At 32.7% G+C, this 22,290-nt stretch overlaps 1 protein-coding gene across 2 annotated transcripts in view; it reads right to left on the reverse strand.

Annotated features, from left to right (window-relative positions):
* Positions 1-22,290, reverse strand: part of LOC128992984 (GTP-binding protein Di-Ras2) — a 291,630-nt gene that overhangs the window by 163,143 nt on the left and 106,197 nt on the right. For both annotated transcript variants that reach the window (XM_054416829.1, XM_054416763.1), the window contains one exon: positions 7,375-7,518. In XM_054416829.1, the coding sequence (XP_054272804.1) occupies positions 7,375-7,466 (92 nt within the window). In that variant the 5' untranslated portion in view covers positions 7,467-7,518. The remainder of the gene's footprint in view (positions 1-7,374; positions 7,519-22,290) is intronic.

A 22,290-nucleotide genomic window follows, 5' to 3' on the forward strand; every position in this document is an offset into this window, starting at 1 on the left:
TTTTACCAGTTTTTGTCTCCTTGGCAGAAAATGCCATCGCTTTTCTAAGGATTCATTTACAATTTATAAAGATCTGTTATTCGTTGCTAACAGATCCACAAATCCTGCAAATAAAAAGGAAATATAGACAGTTTCTAAATGTTGTCAATACATCGCATTGCTAACTACTGTATATAGTTTTCTTTCTTGCACTAATTTAATCATACATGTTATATCTAGCACAGTCTTCTAATTTATGTTAATGATGTCTGCAATGGGGAAGTCTCATTGCCTTCACCGACGATATAGAATTATTTTATAAAGCAAATTTCTTAAACCTGATGAATGCAGACATGCAAAGGAATTTAGATAGTTTACAAAAAAATATATGCTGATGAGCCCAAAGACCAAATGCACGCTTTTCAATATATAGAGAAATGAATATTTCTCTAATAGTTTAAAATTTCATAATTTGTCATGTTTAGAGGTAAGAAATTGCATTTGTCCTATTATTGAACAAGTAATAGAAAATAAATACCTAGGGTTAGTATTGGACTCAGGAGTAACTTGAAATAATCATTTAGATTATTCGAAGAAGAAATTCAAGAAATATGTTAGCACTTTCTACCTACTTAGGACTGTTTGGAGGTACCTATAAAACTATAATAAAATCAATTATATTATTATATAGAAGTCGTTCATACGTAAGCTTACCAGGAAAAAAGGTCGGATCATACTAGGGTCACTAGGGTCTACTACTAGGATCCTAGGATCACTCCTCTATTCAAAAAGTTAGCGATTCTGCCTTTAAGGAGTTTATATGTAATTAAAGTTCTAAGGACATTTTTTGACATGAGTGGTGACAGAAATCAAACCATAAATTTGAAGAAACTAACTTTAAGTCAAAAATTTTTATTCAGCGTATCCAAGGCAAATTTAACTCATTTTAAGAAATGTTATCAACTTTTAGCTCCTATTTTTTTTTAATATTCTACCAAAAGAGATTAAATTAGCCAAAAATCTTATAAAATCTTAGTAAGTGTAACAAAATGATTAAATCTTTATAATTTGAAGTTGACAATGTCTATTTGCCTTTTCCCACATATTGCAATATTACTCATATTAAATTTCCAAAAAATAAAAGATTTTTCATACCTTATAACTAAGAAAATTTTTTGATAGTATTTCATATTGTATAGCTTAATATAACTAATTTTGTTTAAGAAATATACCCTAGCCTACTAAGATGATTTTAACTAAGCAATTACATTAGCTATTTTTAGAGAAGCCATAAATGCTGTATCTTTATTATAAAGTACGAACGAATATTGTATACCAGTGTGTCGGCCACAGTCCTTCTAGCTTGAGGTATTTTGTGCAATTCAGGGGTAAATATCCCACACAGGTTTTGTTCTCAAGATGCAGACTTTATTGTTCCAAAGTGTGAAAGTGTGTTTTTTTTATAAATTTACAAACAGAATTAACAATTTAATTTGAAACATGTAATTTAGTTTGTATAGTGTGAATATTCTGTAATATTATGTAAAGAGAAGAATAAAGAGAGTTTTATTAATTATTCATTCCTTTATATTGTTCAGAGGTGGGAAATAGTGTACTATAACAATGCCTATATATTATCTACAACTATAATTGATTTAATAGCAAGTTATTCTTTAAATCTCATCTTAAATATCATGTGTAATCAAAGTTAAACACTATTTCAGATTATTAGTTGTTTTAACTGCCACAGCACTGTCATATTCGTTGTTAGCTTTTGCTCCAGTCCGATACAGTTGATTAAGAAAGTAATTATTGTAACTCAGTAGAGCAGACAGACAAGAAGCTACAGTAATTATTAGAGACCTCACACTCAGTATTGTTTACACTGGTAAAGGCTACACCGCCTCAGGGGTACATACTGTTTTTCAAAACGTCTCTCTCAGATACTTCTTTGCTAAAACTTGGTTATTTAGTGCATTTTGTGTCATATTTTAACATTCTATTTGCATATTAGAAATTTGAAAAAATTGCAACCCCTTCTTTCTCTTATAAATTTTGTTATTAATATTTCATAATATTTGAATATGCTTGAAAACTATATTAATATTAAAATAAGTTTTTAAAAGGCATCTTTGTGCTATATATTTTTTATAATCATGCTATTAAACAATAGAATATATAAATATATATATATATGAACGATAGTTTTCAACTGACTATTATTTAATGAAGAGTTTTTTATAATATCATTTGAGTTTATAATATACCGGTAATTATAATCATAGACAAATTGGTCTATGCATATTAAGTAAAAGCATAGACAAATTCGTCTATAGTATAAGGTAATCGTTTATATTTTGAACCCTTCTAACTTTCTTTTGGAATTGGCTTCCGCACTTGTAAATTCGTGTAATTTGTTTTGATTATTTCAGTTAATAGGTTTTCTTCACCTTAATTTAATAATTTAATTCCATAATCCTTAGCTACATGATTTAACTATTAAGCTTCATGTGATTGAACAATATGTATAAGATAATAATCAACATTGATAACGCAATGTTTTATAAGTTCAGATTAGTTCAAGATATTTTAGCAACTGTCCTCATGTGCCCAGTGGAGAAGCTGGTTAGTATTTCATGTTTGGTGGGAGGGGGGAGTTTGGGGTCAGAAGAGACCGACTTATCTCATCTAGAACTGAAGTCAATTCCCTGTTCATTAAGTGGGTTTATGGGAATCGAAAAAAGCCAACGGCTATGTTTTGCAATACAGTTAAGGTGTCCTTGCTTGCTTTTTGAATTATAGGAATTAAATGCATTACGATTTATTGAACTAGAAACCTACAATTTACTTTAACATAAAAAATATCCAACTAAACATGAATAGACAAGTTACCTAAAGTATGCAAGGCATTTAAGTAAAAAAGCAAAGTCACTGGCGAAGTGGAATGACGCCATTTATTCAACAACAATGTGCCCTCCATCCTCAAGCATTCTCGACATTAAGTAATGGCTTGTTCATATTCGTTCATTTATTACACGACAGTTTTTACATAATTTTAGATTTCCCTAGGCAACCATCAAGTTTTGTAATAGAGTTAACATTAATAAAAGGTGAGAAAAATAATACTATATTTTACAGAAAATTAATATTTTTGTAATGTCTTATAAACACTTGAAGCAAAACAAAAGAATATTAAAAATCGTTCACCACCTATAACTAATATACAGAAATGTTAAAATACTTATTTAGAAGAAATTTTACAGCTATATTTTTCTGAGCTGAATACTTTATTACTAAATTTAAGAGCCTGTGATAAATATTGACTGATTCTATGTTACGTCTCACAGTAAATCATAGTAAATAATGTACCAAAATGTTTGGACGTGTGTTACTGTGTAGTTGATGAGAAAGCACCTTCTCTGAGGTCGTATTCGTCCTCTGTGGATTATCATTTCGTAAACACCAAACACGAATTTGGCAACAATTCACGTAAACAACATCGATCTTACATTGTAGTTCTATATTCAAGTTTCTTTCCCAGACATTAACGTATCTACTTCACTTATTCAGTGACTACTTTCACTTGATACATTAGGGATTTGTTATCAAAGAGTTGCTTAGAATTTAATAATTAAAATACCGTAACACATTGCCATGATGGCTTTTCTTACTCCTGTTCTTCTACCCAAGTACTACTCTGCACGACATGATATACAATCTCGTATACAATCTCAGCAATGAGGTTGTAAGGGTATTTAATTAGTTATTAAGAGCCAGTTTACGCAGGAGGGCCTTGAAATCTTCATTACGATAAAATTAAGCCATACAATCTGGCCACCAACATATACGGTTTTATATCCTGTGAGGAGACCCGTGCACAAATTGTGCACTATAATGGGGTTCAACCGTCTCTGAAGCATAACGAACTAAACAATACCATTTTAACTTTTAAAGGTGACAGTTATAGCTGAAACAAATTAACATCAAATAAAACACCTTGACATGATAAATAATATTATAATCTGATTGTTTGACCTAATTAGGCCAGTTATAAAAATAATTATTTATAATCTTTAAATAGGTATGTTGTATTTTTATACCATAAAAATTATATTGTAGATACCTCTATCATGTTTTAATTATCAGTACAAGTAGCCTATTTATTATTATTTTTCATAAAATGTTGTGTCTCTTATTTACAATCCGACTGTTGTCAAACAACCAACTGAAGTAGGCAGCTGTTACACTACAATTAATTCACCTTAAATACTGCCATGAAGAAAGTTAATCCGCATCAATGGACCTTTGAAAGCTCTCTCCAGGAATGAAACAAAGAGTAGGGGGTGAAGGCCTAGAGGATATTACCTTTTTAATTACCAAACGTCACTCCGCTTGATCATAAGCTTTATAATTCCACCTCAATCGTATAAACCGGTTGTGTAGGACTGGTGCAAAAGGGGTGTTACGGAGAAAATCCTTATTGTGTTAAGTATACTATATAGAAGGTCAGATTAATAAGATGGATGCACAGCAAACGTTCCTCGATTGGATATTTAACATGCAAGAAAATATCCAAAGACATATTGGTCCTGAATATACGTATAAACATAAATCATGAACAAACTTAATTATTTTATATAATGTTTACTGTTTACGTCGTCTCTTTTAGTTATTTACAATAAGTTATAGTTAAGTTATAGTTTAAAGTCGTCAAATAAATAAAAAAACGTTACGTTCATTCAGCTAAACATAAAAGTAAAGCAACACAAAAACTTACTCAAAACTAAATTAAATACGATAATAAAAAAATTGAAAAATTAAGTTTATATTAAAAAAAAAAAAAAAAAAAAAACATCACTAAGGGCCATTCAAAAAGTTGAATTAAATGTACGTAGCTTAAGGTTTGTAGTGTTTTGTCAATATTAACAAAATAAATGACTAAATTAAGAATCTTACAGCCTATGGGGGCACTAAACATTACCTAAATGTTAGGTTATAACTACTGCATTTATAAATATATGATCGTGCATAGATTAATCAATGTAACACACGAGTACACGAGTATATGAATTGATGAATGACCCGGAAACAACATAGTTAGGGTAAAATGTAAATAATTTTAGTTCGAATAAATTGATTCTTAAACGTATTTGGGTTTAATGTAACTTATTGAATTAATATGGCAATGCAACAAATTTTGTAGAATATTCAAGTAATCAATAATAATCATTAATGAACTACAGTTATTTTCTGGTATATATATGCATATTATAATATTCAAGCAAGTTTTGACTTGTCTCAATTAATAAGTTTTAATTATGAAATAAGTGAACCGACGAAAATGTGATAAACATTAAATGCTGAGTTATTAGTTAAAGGAATATCAATATTGCTACATATCCTGACTGGTGTTTCGAGCTTTTATCACCCAATTTATCTTTTTAGCCCAAGGAAACTAATGCAGAGGAAAACACTAATCAGAGTAAAATATGTAGTTAATATCTACTGGAGAAGGAAAGAACAGAATGAACTATAAATCTTGGAGACCGTTGTAGGAGTTTGAAGTAGAGTGTGACGTGGGCCAAAGGCGAAGATTTTGATTTAACTTGTGTTTGTTTTCAAAATTGTTATAAACTAACTAACATGACTTTTTATACTATTTCATCACTATTTTATACGATACTAGCTGGCCCGACAGACGTCGTCCTGTCCTATTGTGGTTTTATGTCACATGCTCGTTCATTTTCAAGATGAGCTCGTTCGCATGGCTCAATCACGTCCTGGTTGAAGTTCGTTCGCTACGCTCACTCACCTTTAGGTTGGAGCTCGTTCGCTGCGCTCACTTGCCTTCAGGTTAGCTCGTTCGCTACGCTAACTCGCCTCCAGGTTGAAGTTCGTTCGCTACGCTCACTCACCTTTTGGTTGCAAATTAGCTGTTCTCATAAATTAAAAAAATATATAGTGCTGCACCCTGTTGGTAAACCTATTAACTTTTTAATGCTATTGAACATCACAGAATCAAATTGTTTAGCTGCACCAGCTGTTAAGATTCTTTAATTCCATTTAAATATGAGTACTCATAAGGTTAACATGGGAAACTGCAGAGCCACTGGGGCGGAGCCCTATTGACGGATCTGCACCAAACTTCACACAAACCATCCTTGAATAATGCTTAATAATGCCTAAAAGTTTCATTACAATCTGTCGAGCGGTTTCGGAGTCCATAAAGGACAAACATACAAATATACAAACATACAAATATACAAACATACAAATATACAAACATACATTGGATTTTATATATATAGATTTCACAGCTGAGACAAAAACAATTTGCTTTAAAAAGCTTAAATTGTATTAAATACCGCAAGAAGGTGGAGGTTTAGATAAATAGCTGCGCAACACACAATTTCTCATGTATTGATTGTTTCCCGAATACTATTTAATTGCAGCCAAACCAATTTCAAAATGAGCTATATTTATATTTCTTGCAAGATAAACGTTTAACAACGCTTTATAACGCTTTATAACAACGCTTCCTGTAACCATACATTTACATTGTCCAAACACAACACTTAAGAATTACGTAGAATGACAGCGTGCATAGAAAAGTGTAAAGAATTACTGTAACCAAGAAAATCATTACCTATACAAAGATGCATGGACCGCAAAACATGTTACAGATATATGCAAACGTTCCTAAGTCAAATAAAATAAACATGAATCAAACTATACTAAATGTTTCCTATTTTTACGAAAATTGTTCATCAATTGCCCTATAATTTTACAAAATAGTAGTTATACTGTATAAATAGTACAATAACACTAATCTATAACTATTGAGGATTCAAACTATAGAGGACTTTTATTTGGTGAGTCGGTGACTCAGTTGGTAGCGTCACGGACTTCGGGCCCAAGGCAGTGGTGTCTTGGGTTCGGATCCTGGTCACTGCCACTAAACTTTATCAGTACAGATCTCCTTTGTACTGTACCGGCTCACCCCTTGCTTTGCTGGATACGTTCCACGCACAGATCTGTAGTCTATGTGGACGGGCAAATGCAATGCTTCATAATTTCATTCGAAAATCTCAACCTGTACTGTTTGAGAATTCTTAACCCTTCTAATGAGATTAGCTAATCGCAATAGCTAACAGTTTCGTTCCATCAGAATCGTCCTCACAATCACTTAACCGCTCAGTAGAGGATTTGTTTGTACTGGAACTGAACCGTCTGTTGGACACTAGGAAATCACGTGTTACAGTGGTTGTCTGAGTTCTATATTACCTGTGATTTGTGGACGGTTCTTCCCTGAGGAACGAGGACGGCTGAAGAATGAACCGTCTGTTGGACACTAGGCAAGAACGTGTTACAGTAGTTGTCTGAGTTCTATATTACCTGTGATTTGTGGACGGTTCTTCCCTGAGGAACGAGGACGGCTGAAGACTGAACCGTCGCTTGAACTGATGGCGACCTCTCATGCGACTCATGCCGCTGATCGACTCTCATACAGGTGTCCGCGTCATCTCACCCTCGACCACTCTGAAACATCAAACTAAAGTAAGTATATTGCGTCAGCCACAAGTAAAACTGATGTACACCATATATCATTCATACAAATACGATCGTACTTTCCGTCTTTAGGAAATAAATAAACTAAGAATATTTGTGAAGATTGAGACGGGGTTTTACAGAATTGGCAGGCTGATTTGGTTTATACTGATACGTTCAAACTTGCATTAGAGCATAGACAAAAGAATAAAATATTGAATTTTCTGTGCTTAGAGTGAAATGTTTTAAAACCAGTATAAAGGGAATAAATGGGCAGTTTTACACTGATCCTAATTCCTAACTGTTATCAAGCAGCACTAGACGCTTAAAATATCTTTTAATTCCACATCCATCTCACTAAATGGATGTGAACAATTTCTGGAGATATAATTTGCAGGATCTCTTCTGTTCTTAAGCATTGAATAGAAAATAGGCCTTTTTGCATCACTAAAGGTAAAAGGATATTTCAATTGGACGCCTACCTTGTAAGTAGCATATGAAAATCTAGGTACTATGTTATTTGATAGCTAAATACTATATTTGATCCCATACAATAATGAATCTTGAGAATAAAATGTTTTAAATGAATATATTTGAGATAGTTAATCAAACATACCAACCCATGTAAATACAAATTTCGTTTATAACTTTAAACTGTCAGTCACTTGAAATGTTATGACAAATACTCGTATGTGTGAATACAATTAACCGAAGTCTGTAATTTCACACTATCGTTTGACGCGTGCTAGCCTTTAGATCAGTATGCACGGAACTAGTTGATGTCCTACTAATATCATATTAAACCCTAAAGCTGCATCCAAAGTTGACCATATTGATCACGTGGTTTACAGAAGGCCAATCTTATGACTCAACATCAAACCGCACTTAAAAGCTATCAGAGGGTTTATACCTTGTCAAACTATTCGCCCACATGTCTTGAACATCTCAAACACGTTGTTAAGTGTGCAAACTATTTACTATATTCCACAAAAATATTGATAATAATAGAATAAAAGTGTCTTTTTCTAGTAAAATAAAGCATACAAACTAATAACTAATAAAGCTTTAAACTAACTTATCAACGTAGTATAGTCAGGAACTAGTTGTAATACAATTCAGAAATTGTTGACTCGCTGCTTCAAAAGTGACAAAGTCAAAAATGTAAAAGTTTTGGTTTGAGGAATATTTCGTTTATTGTTTTTTTATTTGGTGTGTGTTTTCTTCTTCGCCGAACGAGATTTAAACGCTTTTTAAGAGAATGGTCCTAACCTTGGTCTTTTGTAATCTAACATCGGCCTTTATGTTATATAGGCCAATGTATATTATAATATATTATATATTAACCCAATGACAATGACATCTGGGTCTGGAAACGATCTCACTTGAAATGGAACCAGACACCATCAGATTTAAAGGTGGGCACTGGTAAAGTGTAAAGTGTAAGGTTGTACGTAAACACGTACGAGTAAATTTAGTTGAATTGTAATTGATTTAGATAGGAACAACTTTATTTGGTATTTTGAAGCAGAATAAAATCTATAGAGGGAAATGAGCAAAACACATCGATACTCCTGGTGGTTTTACAGAAATTGTTTTCAATAATTGCCGTTTCCTTTCCTTAATGAAGTATAATTTTTTGATCTGTTCACTTTTACTAGTAAATCAACGATTTCTTATAAACATACTTTCACACAGTAATGAAGGTTTTCTTGTCGATTTGAGTCCATAACTATAAATGACAAATGACGTGTCAGAGATGTACGAAGGAAGGCCTCATCTGCAGTGTAAGGAAGACTAATGTAGCTCTGTTGCAGAAGAAGGAACAATTTTCAATTTTCTTTGGAGAGTTCTTTATTCACTTACCCAATTTTCTACGATTCTGCTTTTCTAGTTGACTATGGAAAATAAAACCTGTACTATACAAAAAAATCTTGTATTATTGCTTTGATACGATACGGTAAAAAGTGAATTCGTTGAAGAGTATGAATTGTAGAGGAAGACATCAATGGTAAATCAGTTTTGTGCTAAGAAAGGGTTAAAAATAAGTTTTCAGGTAAAATAAATGAAATATTAATAGAATTGTCAAACATTTAAGGAAACCAGATCTATGAAAACAAAAAACGTGGGCCTATAATACGATCTTTTGCGCTTGCGAAATCACTACGCTTAGGCTTGTTCATTATACATTTTTAATAAGACTAGCAGCAATGCAAAACACAAAAAATGTATACTTCGAAATGTATGTAAAAAAAATGTATGAAAATGTATGTATCGAATATGTATGCTTTTCGATATGTATATTAAGCTGATAAGTAATGAAGTAAAGAAAACAGGGTTACCAACGCCTGCTTTAACCTTAAACATTGCTTCTCCGTTCTTGTAATTTAGGTTGTTAAAAACCCCTGTACAAGATTATGGACCAGAAATTGTTGTTTTTATTATAAGATATGTTAGAAATTATTAACAAATATTCATTATACAAACAAAATGTTTGAGACACACAAAATCAGTAAGTACAATTGTCTTAAACGGCGTTATATTAAGCGACAATGGAGATTTACTTATACAGCATTTAAAAAAGATCGTATAAGAAAAAAATCTTTAAATCAGCATCATACTCCTGGATCTAGGTTCAAATTAATGCAATTAAGGGATAAAACGATTCTGCTAATCTTGGCGTCGGAGGGCTGCAATCGTTGGTGTTGGGGAGGGGGGGATGAGGGGGGGATGAAGAGGGGGTTAGTCCCTGGCGCTCAATCGATTCCCAAAGTTGTCGTGATACGGGGTGAAATATCCCTTCTAAGGTTTCTGAACCTGCGAATAAAATCAAGGACTAAGTAGATTCAGACAAATTCAAAAATAATTTAAAATACACACTGCTTCAAACAAACACTGATACATTATACAGTACTAAAAAGAAGCTTTGGGCAATACAATAGTAAAAATGTATATCTTATTTAATGCGCTTTAAGTAAATAATAAGACTACATTAACGTACTGCGTTTGTAAATAATTTACTAAATTTTAAAAAGTAGGTTTATACAAAGTTCCGGTAATAAGGATTTTAAGGGTTTTAAAATATCATCATGTGAAATCATAAGAGCCACGTAAAGTGGTCATAGCTGATGAATTCTTATGGTGTTACGACATAGAACATAACAAGCAGTGAACATTTCTCGCACAAACAACGAAATATTTATACAGGAAAAGAAGGAAGAAAGGCTATTATCATTTAGTGAAATGAATAATCTCTAACAATGCTAAAATTATGTTTCAATTTTGTATTCCATCATAATGTGGTACAAAGGGTATATCATTTTATATTCGTTTTAACAAAAACAGTGCTACAACAAATGAGATCTATTACTGTGAAGGTGTGTGCCATATTGACACCTGTAGCACGGGCCCAGCAACAAGTGCCGAATTGTTCCAAGAGAGATTAAAAATACCCCGCCGCAGCAAACCTGCAGCCTAAGTGAATTTATACTTGTCTGATTACATTTTACTATAATCTTTCCATAAATAAGACATATTTATTCCCAATTTAAATAACATTAGATTTAACGAGTGCTTAGGTCTGCTGCTACGGGGAAGGTAAATTATTTTTGACCATGCGTCAATAGTATAGGATGAAATAAATAAATTTGCCAAATTCGATCAACATATATCCATAAGCAAGTAAACTACATCAGTTTTCATTTTATCCAAAAGAATAACATGGGCATTTTAAAGCTTATTCCCTATATAGGAAACTCGCTAAAAAAAGAAAATAAATATATTGTATTAGCGTTGGGAATTTAAAACTCAGTATTTCACTTTAGTATGTATATCTTTTGATATGAAAAGACAAAATTATTGATTTAGCCTAATTTCAATACATCGAGAGGGCTAACTAAAGGGCAAAATAAAGGAGACTTATTTTGCAATAAATAATCGGTTTCATGATATAAATTATAAAAAAGCTAATAAACAGGAACCAGTAAAGCTTTTACGTACTGTTTCTTGGAGACCATGTCAAATAAATAATATAACTTACTTTAAAATAAATATCGCGTCTTTTGAAAAGACTACTCATGATAATAATGTTTATGATGTTATGTTATATATTTTTAAACGAATCAATAAATGCTTAAAACTTAAAATTCACGTTACACTTTACGGGAAAATAAGCAAGCAAGAAAATAACGAAAGTTACTATGTTGTCATGTCAGCTTGTATAATTATGAGAGTTTTAATATGTTTACATTTTAACTGAGTCAATAATTTTGTAAATTGACCTATGTACTATGTAGTTCATTTCACTCACCATCAAGCAAATTAAAAATATAAAAACTACAGGAGAAGGTGGTGTATTTCTTTTTGTTTCGATGACCCTGGAGGCAATTAAAACTATCCGAAATAAAAAAAAGAAACGTCCCCCCTGTAATTGTTTTTATTGTATTTGATTTTTAAATGTGTGTGATATGTACGTATGATGATATCTACCTCCATACGCATACGTTCATCTTAAAGAACAAAGAACAACGCAAATGATGGCCAAAAATACTTATCAAACGAAATAGTAAATCGGTCCTGAGGATTGGTTTTACGATGAGAGCATAAGTTACAGGTTATGATGAAAATTAGCTAACAAGACTAGATAGTAAATATTGTCAACGTGCTTTTTTCAACAGTCAACTATAGTGTTGACCGCAAAGCAATTAATCTTGAGGTCATTAAACTGTTGAGGAATTGTTTATACAAATCCCGTTCTCTTAAGTTTTTTTGTTTTTAACACTATAAATTAAATTCAAATTCAACACCTAGGAGTATAATATATTTTACGAAGTGTCAATACAATTCAAACTATTACATATTATGTATTAGTGAAAACCAAATCAACGGATACTGTTACACGTGTGAGTCCACAGCTTTGACGGATGGGTAGGACACAGTGTGTGCTACCGTATCCATACAGACTCTGAGCTGTATCAGAAGGCTTTGCATGCTAATTGGGTTGCTCAAGGCCAGTCAATTACTTTCTGTTGGTTTCATTCAGTCAATCCGGAACCTATTTCGATCTTAAAATCATGCCATAAATGCAAAAAACACACTACAACGTACTTTTTGCAGTAAAAATACTTGTGCAACTAGTGAGCAAAGTGAGCAACTGCCTCACTCGAGAGAAATCCTTACTCACGAGCCGTAGGCGAGTGAGGAATGGTTTCTCGAGTGAGGCGATTGCACTTTGCATTCGAGTTGCACATTATATTTTTCCTACAATTACCATAAAACAAATAAATTGGTAAAGAAACGTGCCTTCACGTTGCAAATCTGGAGTGAGACAAAGTAATTAGAGTGAGACAATGATAACATTGGCTCACTGATGAGCGAATTGGCCACTTTGCTTTCTCAAATCAGTGAGAGAACATGTACATTGTTAGGTAACTGTGTAAAATTGCCTTTGAAATTAATAAAATTAATAGAGTCAGAGTTTTGTTTTGTTTTTACCATTCAGATCCAATATATAATTCCATAAGTGAGTTCACAAAAGCCACCTGTATATTCTCCTAGAGAACTGTTCTGTTGGGAGTAGTTATTAAGTAGTTTTCATGGTAAGACTTTGACCGAAGTCTTATTTACGTCGAAATTAACACGTCTAAAACAAAGTATGTTGTATCTCAAGTAATTATTTATGGATGATGTATTAGTTTTTGTAGATTGCTAGTTCTAAGATACATCATGCACAATTCTACACAATTCAGCAATGTTTCTTAGCTTCTTGTTACAGATTTATGAAGTTGAACTACAAAAGTCATTTTTGAATGAGTGGTCAAGCCTGTAAACTTTAGTATTCACTGGTACTGAATGAGTGTTGATTCACTACTTTTATGAATATGTTTGAAGAAACATGCAAAAAAGAAATTATCAATTCACAAGCAAATGGCAAGTATCAAGGACTGAGGTGGTGTGGTTATTTAATTTATTGCCATTTTGCTATCATTAGTCTCCACAGTTTAGTTACTATTAGAAGATTTAGTTTTAAATGCCGCTAATATTTAAAATAAATCACAACTAGTTTGTGAAACACTATATGTGAACGTATAAAATTTAGTTTCTGGCATTAGATGACATGATGGGGAAACCACCTGTAGGCTGATTCAGTAAAGCAACAGGTACCAGATATGTATAACCTTGTAATTACTAACACTACAGTAGCCAATCAGTATCTTAGTAAGGTAGTATATAAATGTATTGTCATTTGTATTATAGACGACCAGCTTCAATACTGAAAGAAAATTAAAATTTTGCTATGCATGATTTAATATAACCCATATACTATTACTATTAATATATTCACAATAAAGCATGAAATACCAGTGTATAGAACATTTATAAGAGAAGATGAATATTGCAGCTCATATCATGGACTGAGATACGCATTGAAACGTACTGAGCGTGAACTGGACCTAGAAGGCGGATATTTCTCTACGTATTCATCCGTATTCTGATTCGAGAACAACCCAGTGTTGGAAAGTATACAAGTTCCTCTTGCGACACCTCGAGCTCGTTTTGAAAGATTTAAAATAAAAAAGATATATTTTTGATCGAAATGGGTCTAAGTGTATCTGATTTGTTGTTGAAATCAGTTAGACTACAGGTGTACTCGTGTACTTTGGTAAGTATAAAAGTATTTTGCAATGGTTTACAAAGTAAAGCAAACTTGCCTATACAGATAGATTGAAAAAATGTCTTATAATAAAACAGGTTTAATATTTAAGTATGTGAATCGTGAACGTTAACTAAACATTTATATAAAACATTAATTTAAGACTAATTTTGGATTTTAATCTAGTTAATGTCCTTTGTTGCTGGGTTAGCTGCCAACATTTAAAAAAATAGTTCTTTATGGTCTTCATGAACAGGCCAGAAGTTATTTACATTTTTATATTGTAAAACAGCAGTATACTGAATATTAATAAAATATTTACATAACAGTATGATTTGATTAGAGACTTAGTTTTACAGAATGTAAGAGTATCTTGAATTGAAAGTATATTGATTGACACCCTCCCCCCCTGTGTGAGCCTCACACTTCCGTACACCTCTCTGACCCTCTCCACATCTCTTAAAGCTTGGAATTAGTTAACGTTTACTATAATTTTATCTACAAAAACAAACTTTGATTGTTTTATTTCAATGACGTAGCTAAACATTTAAGCTATGACCAAATCAAACTATCTTTAAACAAGAAACTTTAGAATATTATCGTTCCTTTTTTAAAGATGGTCTGTTTTGGACGTAGCTTAAATGTTTAGCAACGTTATTGCAATACATCAATCAAAGTTTGTTTTAATAGATAACACTACGATACATTGTACATTGTAATTTCTGACTAACTATTCTTAATCGTAAAAATACTCGTATAATTGTACACAAAAATCTAATTTGGTACCTGTTACGAAAAACACATGTGGAAATTTAAATGGACATTATAAATAACTAGCTGTTACCCACGAGCTTCACCCCGTTTGACTTCATAAGTATTAATCAAACTTTTGATTGGTTAAGTTAAGCTGAAATAAACAAAACAGAATACAGTAATACAAACAAATAATCACACCTGATTTTAATAAGGTAATAAATTGATAGAATAACAAAGAAATAAGTACAGCTAAGGTATGTTTAACAATAGGTATATGGAAATTTCCCTTTAGTATCGAATTACGACCTTAAAGGGCAATTTATTTAAAGGGCAAACCTTAAACTTAAAAATGAAAAGGATCTTAAACTTAAACTTAAAAACTATATGAACCACCTAAAGTGTATATGTTACCTATATATGTATTTTAACTGTTTTTGAAGTTATGTATTTAAGTAAAGCCCCAAATATTTAAGTAAAGTACAACTACTGACAATAAACCTCCAATAATCATACACCTTAGCTTTAGTATCCATCGTAATATTTGACTATGCATTTAGGCAGTATTTGAACTTATAAAAGGTGAAAGAGAACTTGTAAATAATGTAGAAGAATTGAAACATAATCGTACCAAAGTTTATCTATTTTTATACACAAATGTTCACTGAAGGTTTCCAATAAGACTATATATACAACTTGAGATTTTAAATTCAAGGGGCAATTAAAAACTAGTTATACATGATAGCGTCATATTCATAGTAAAGATTGAACATAATATTTTTGATTACCTACCATTGGATAGCAACAGGAGTCAGTGTTTTTGTATTGGAACTGACAATTGTTAATGGTTATGAAGAGTATTTGCTACTGGAAGATAAGAGCTTTTCGTTAACTGGATGTGACCTGTCAAGTGTCAATTGAAAACGTTCTCTTTCAACTCCGTTAATGCTACTGTGTTTTAATAGAACTATGAAAACTTACATTTACTGAATTACACCAAATAGTAACTCGATATTATAATGCAATAATACAGCATTGTGTACGTATTTACAATATTGTTGTAACTGTGAACTCTTAAAATTTATATCAATTGCCTTATTATTAAATTCAAAAACTGTATTATTATTCATAACTTGGAACTTATATTTTGTATCACAAAACGGACATTATTAGGATTGGAATAATAAAAAAAAAATAAGTTGCTCTGTTCGTTAAGGGTCAAAAGGTTTTAACATTTCAGTTAAAAATCCATCAAGTTAAGAGTGTTTGTTCGCGCAAGAAGGTGAAAATTACATCAAGTTACTTACCTTGCCTTCACCATCCGTTTAAAATACGTTTTAATTTTTGAAACCCAAGTTTTCCAACATTTGCTGGATTTTTAATACCAGATATTCATTTTCAAAATATTTACTTTGTCAGAATAACTTTGTTTATATCGTTTTAGTGGCTCAAATGGGTTTTGATTGGAAAATATTTACTTATCGAAAGGCAATTGACATAACGCAATTATTGCAAACTATAGAGTTTATTTTACTCATGGTTATTTTGAAAATGTCTTATATTATGAAATAAACAGGTCAATTAACTCAAACCACGATCGAACCTTGAGAAACTAATACACTTGAAAGGCATTAGTTTAAAATAAAAGGTATGTTTTCAATATGAATACATTAAAAAAATAACATTTTTTTCTACGTTTAGGTTAAAGGTTAAGACGAGCAATCGATATACATGTATATTTACTGATAATGGTTTGAATATATCTCATCATAGAAATGTCATGCATTTGCATTGCATTTGAATTTTCAAATAAATCTGTTTTCTGCGACCTAGGCGTTTTACTTATTGTTGGGCTATCATCAGGAGAGTTCTAAATGTATTCTGTCCACTGGATGTCGTTGAGTAGAGTTACATTACATACTTCACATGACACAAACACGGTTAAAAATATAGTAGTTTACACACCGATCGCTTAAAGACTACTAAGCGAGTTGCGGAAACTACTTTACCTCCAACATTATTTTTAATTTCTAACAATCACTACTCATAGCTTCTAAGAGAGGCTATGTTTTCGTTTATAGTATAACCTCTCATTGCCACTGATAGAGATGCAACGACTAATTGTACCAACCGCTCATTAACAGTTTATTAAAATGGTCTTAACAACATATAAGTTGACGCTCGAAGCATTACAGTTTTACATCTTTTCTCTTAATCCTTGAACGTCATTGGTCCATTACTAATGTTGTTAAAGTTAAAAATAAAGCAACATTGTAAGGTAAGTAAACGATGCTGTAAAGAGAATATTTTCAATTCTAAGAAATGAACAGAAAAGATAAGTTTAAATAAACGGTATCAGCATTCTGACACATACTTCCTCCCATCAGATTGTCAACAACCTTTATAATGTGTAAGCGGTGAGAGTAAATATACGGAAATGGGATCTGTACAATTTTGTTCATAATTTAAAAGGACTATTACATACTAAATTTTTTTCAAAACCGTTTGGGCCATTTTCGGGAAAATCCGATTTTTCTGTTATTTTATGGGGGTTTTATGGGTAAATAACATAATTTACAATAACTTTTGAACCGTAATTTTTACAGAAATGGAATTTGTACCATTTTGTTCAGAATATAAAGGAGCTTTTCGTTAACTGGATGTGACACATGCTAAATTTTTATCAAAATCGTTCGGGCCATTTTTGGGAAAATCCTATTTTTCCGTTGTTTTATGGGGTTTTATGGGAAAATCCCCACTAAAAATCAAAATTTCAAAAAATTGAAAAACTATCAAAATTGTAAGGACCATAACATACCATGTTAAATCAAAACCGGATTTTATTCTAAAATCCTTTTTTTTCGTTATTTTATGAGGTTTTTTATGGGAAAGTAACATAATTTACAATAACTTTTGAACCGTAATTTTTACAGAAATGAGATTTGTACCATTTTGTTCAGAATTTAAAGGGCTACAACATACCTAATTTCTATCAAAATCGTTCCAGCAAATTTTGAGAAAATCCGATTTTTCCAGTTTTTTATGGATTTTTATGGGAAAATTCCCATTAAAAATCAAAATTTCAAAAAAATGAAAAACGCCTGGAGATACCATGGATTAGAGCCTACATACCAAATTTCATCAAAATCGGACCACAGGTGTAGTCCATAGCTCTGTACACATCCAGACCAACGAGCACATAGAGGGGCTATACCACACTGCTTAGTGTCGCCAGTTCCGCCATATTGAATTGGTCAAGGGGCTCGAATTGGGTCGCGGCAGTGAACAACTTTTAATTGAACACGCACAGAATACACCGTGATTTAAATGCCTTAGAGTGCACATAAAATTTTCAAATTTTGCACAGTTGAAGGTTAGGTCCTTCTTCCATGAACAGTACTATTTTAATTTTATCTGAAGTATTAATTTTTTAATTAATCAACGATAACTAATGTAATGTTTTTAAAATTACAGATTTTGACATCAAAAAGTTACTCTGTGAGGAAATTTTTTATTTTTTGGTCAGGTGAGTTTTAAGCTTTATGAACGTCAAGATCATTAAATGAGGTAATTTTTTCACGTATAACATTTTTTTGTGGGAGCCTTAGTTTAGGAGTTAGGGCGAGTTGAATAACGGTAAATATTTACTCATTTCTGCCGCCGCGCGGGGCCCGTGTGGGTCTCGATCGGGCATCACTGGATATTTCTAACATGGCAACTTGAAAGTATGATTGTTACTCGTTGTAAACACTGCTATTATACTTAATATTAGCAAAACTATGTTAGTAATGAACATACAGTATTTCATGTGATGTTATAAACATCCAATAAATACTTAAAGTTTAAAACTATTTCAAAGTGGTGCGTAATTTGTCTGTTATACATTTCATATAAATTTCTAAAAGCTTATTCATAGGCCTATATTATAAATTATTTTAGATAAACTACCAAGTTAAACCAGGAAGTAAGGAAAGAACTTATATGGGAAGTGTTAATAATTATATTCTGGTTGTAGTTTTGCAATAGTTTATTATACACAGATAGAATTCTTTACTAATCTTCATTCTTCACTGACCAAGAAAGGTGATTGTTTTATTGAGATGGCTTCTGTACACGTACAGTAAAATATATCTTGTCATGCAACACGCAATAAAATAGAATGGCCAAAAACAATACATGAAAAAATATTCATATCCCTGTTACAATTTTATTAAAATAGACACTAAATAAAAATAATAAAACAAGGGACAGATACTGAGGTGTTAAGTAAAATTAGATTAAGCAGTAATGTAAGCAGTTAATGTAGTAGATGTTTTGATTAAGTAAAAAGTAACAGTGTTACTATTTTACAAAAATATAGTATAGAGTTGTTACATGTATAAAGGATAGCTTATTCGTGTTTATTAATAACTACTAGAAGTATTTTTCACTTTCTCATTCCAGTTTCCATCAAGATTACAGTTTCCTCTGGTATAAGACATTTTTGAATTGACAGATTAAGAGGAAACGCAAACGAATATTTTAGTTTTTAGCTTAAAAATAATTAACTATTATTCCTGCTAATATTAATGCTTAGGCCTACCTGTGAAAAGTAACATCGTTAGTTTTTCCTCTATTATTGCATCCGTAGGCAGCACAAGTTTGCGGCATTACTTTATCCTAACCTAAATAATTCACTGACTGTTGAAACTAAGCTAAATAACTAAATAAAACGAAATCAATACAAAATATGTTAAATATCACCATTCAACTCTACAGATTACACCTTACTACGGTTATAATTGTTAAAAAATACAAGATTTAAACAAATACTGTATGTCTGTATGTGCGTTTATACGACGTGCGTCTATACAGTACAGTGGACTGCCGGGCGCCGGATGCACCACCGCGTAGTTCGACGCTCGCTAGTGTGGTGATTCATGCTTTCGACCGCCATCTTGGCTGGGTCGGGGCGCTCTGGACTGGCGACACTCCTGTGTACAACGCTTTAGCAGCGTGTCCTCTCTATTTATATTATGTGCTCGTTGATCCAGACACACAGACATCACTTCGAAAACCACTTTTTTGGGTCCAGGGGGACCCAAAACGAATATATCCACTCAAAACTCAAACTCGAAAATTTTGACGAAAACAATACTTTCTCCATATACTATGATATAGGGGAGAAAGAAAAACAGCCGGTGATAAAATAACAAACATCGGCATTTAAAAGACAAGGCGCACACATGTGCGTCCACCGGGCACTACAGGTGACATCAGTGCCACAGCTGAGTATGTGTGAATCCATGAGTGTATCAATTCTGAATTAATTTACGTTATAAGTTGTTTAGAATTCACAAGGATACTCAGAAGGATCTCAAAAGAAACTACTAAGGCTACTTACACCTAAATATATCCGAAACGTATTATTATTTTCGTTGATATCACGTGTGCATTTATCTACTAGTACTTTTAAAACCCGTCTATCTTGTGGGCAGTAGTAATTTAGATTTAAATAAATGTGATTACAAACAAATATGGAATAGTATAGAATTCAGACACATACATATAAAAGGGACTTTGGAAGATTGTACAAAAAGGGAGACGGTCAGAGGGTCCCAGCCTCAAAATCCACCTAAAAATCCTTTCCTGCTTTGGTGAGCGTTGCCACAGGGTCCCAGGCCGACCCCTCATTAATCCTGGGACCCTCAGACCGCAGTCGCATGGAAAGGATTAGGTTCGGGTTTGATAAATGTTGACAAGGGAGAGCGTATTTCTATCTTTCACGATCAACTTAGTAAATTTAGTCACTATTTAACAAAGAATTGCCACTTTATCTGTTGTTTGCACTCGTTATGTTCTCATTCCTCCCTAATTCTGCCATGCCCCCCCATGCCGAATCCAATACAATTATTTTCAATACAGAAAAATGCACCAAAAGGCCAATTCGTAGAGGCACTTTTTGAAAGATTTTCAAATGCATATGGGTAGGATGATATCTATCTATACTATTATAAAAAAGAGGTGGTTGCTGTATGTGTGTATGTGTGTATGGGAAAAGTAAACTCGAAAAATACTGGTCGGATTGGGCTGAAATTTGGCATGATGATAGCTCACATTCCCGATTAACATATAGGCATATTCTTATTTCAAAAATCCTTTCGGGCTCCGCCCCAGTGGCTCTGGAGTTTCCCGTGTTAACCTTATGAGAGAGCGTAGTGAACGAGCTAACCTGAAGGCAAGTGAGCGTAGCGAACGAGCTAACCTGAAGGAAAGTGAGCGCAGCGAACGAGCTCCAACCTAAAGGTGAGTGAGCGTAGCGAACAAACTTCAAAAAGAACCTAAATTTCTTAAACCATGTCCTCACTCATAACTGCTATAAGCATTTGATGCCACCCCCGTACGAAGGACGGGTACTCTGCTAGTACTATTATAAAAAAGAGGTGGTTGCTGTATGTGTGTATGTGTGTATGGGAAAAGTAAACTCGAAAAATACTGGTCGGATTGGGCTGAAATTTGGCATGATGATAGCTCACATTCCCGATTAACATATAGGCATATTCTTATTTCAAAAATCCTTTCGGGCTCCGCCCCAGTGGCTCTGGAGTTTCCCGTGTTAACCTTATGAGAAATGGAATTATTGAATCTTAACAGCTGTTTCAATTAAACAAGTTGGTTCTGTTCTATGATGTTCCATAGCATTAAAGTTACAAGGATTACCAACAGGGTGCAGCACTATTATTTCTTTTACATTTATGACAACAGCTAATTTGCAACCAAAAGGTGAGTGAGCGTAGCGAACGAACTTCAACCTGGAGGCGAGTTAGCGTAGCGAACGAGCTAACCTGAAGGCAAGTGAGCACAGCGAACGAGCTCCAACCTAAAGGTGAGTGAGCGTAGCGAACGAGCTCCAACCTAAAGGTGAGTGAGCGTAGCGAACAAACTTCAACCAGGACGTGATTGAGCCATGCGAACGAGATAATCTTGAAAATTAAGAAGTTAAACGGGGCAAAGCCCGCGGGTTACAGCTAGTATTCATTTAAAGATCTAATCACCCAATCATTTTGGTGCTAATAAAAATAAATTTTCTCAAACAGTATTTACAGGGTGGGCCAAAACGTTTATAAAAGGACTTTGAAGTCAAATACCGTATAACTACTGAACGAAACAGTGCCATATTTATTTTCAAGCATATTTTTAGCTACGGTACTCTTTAAGACAGCTTATAGTAAGGGAATTTTGTGTTCATTTTTAATTTTGAAAAATCTCCAACTTTAAGATTTAAAAGTAGTTAAACACTCTACATTCTCAAATACCAAGGTATGACAAATTTTATAGTTAAAGGCCTTTAAAAAATATTTTTATTCTAGTAGTCTTTGTAA

Source organism: Macrosteles quadrilineatus, unplaced genomic scaffold (genome assembly GCF_028750875.1).
Source record: "Macrosteles quadrilineatus isolate MER2022 unplaced genomic scaffold, UCM_ALF_1.0 Scaffold_1__1_contigs__length_201487025, whole genome shotgun sequence".
NCBI classification, from domain to species: Eukaryota; Metazoa; Arthropoda; class Insecta; order Hemiptera; family Cicadellidae; genus Macrosteles; species Macrosteles quadrilineatus.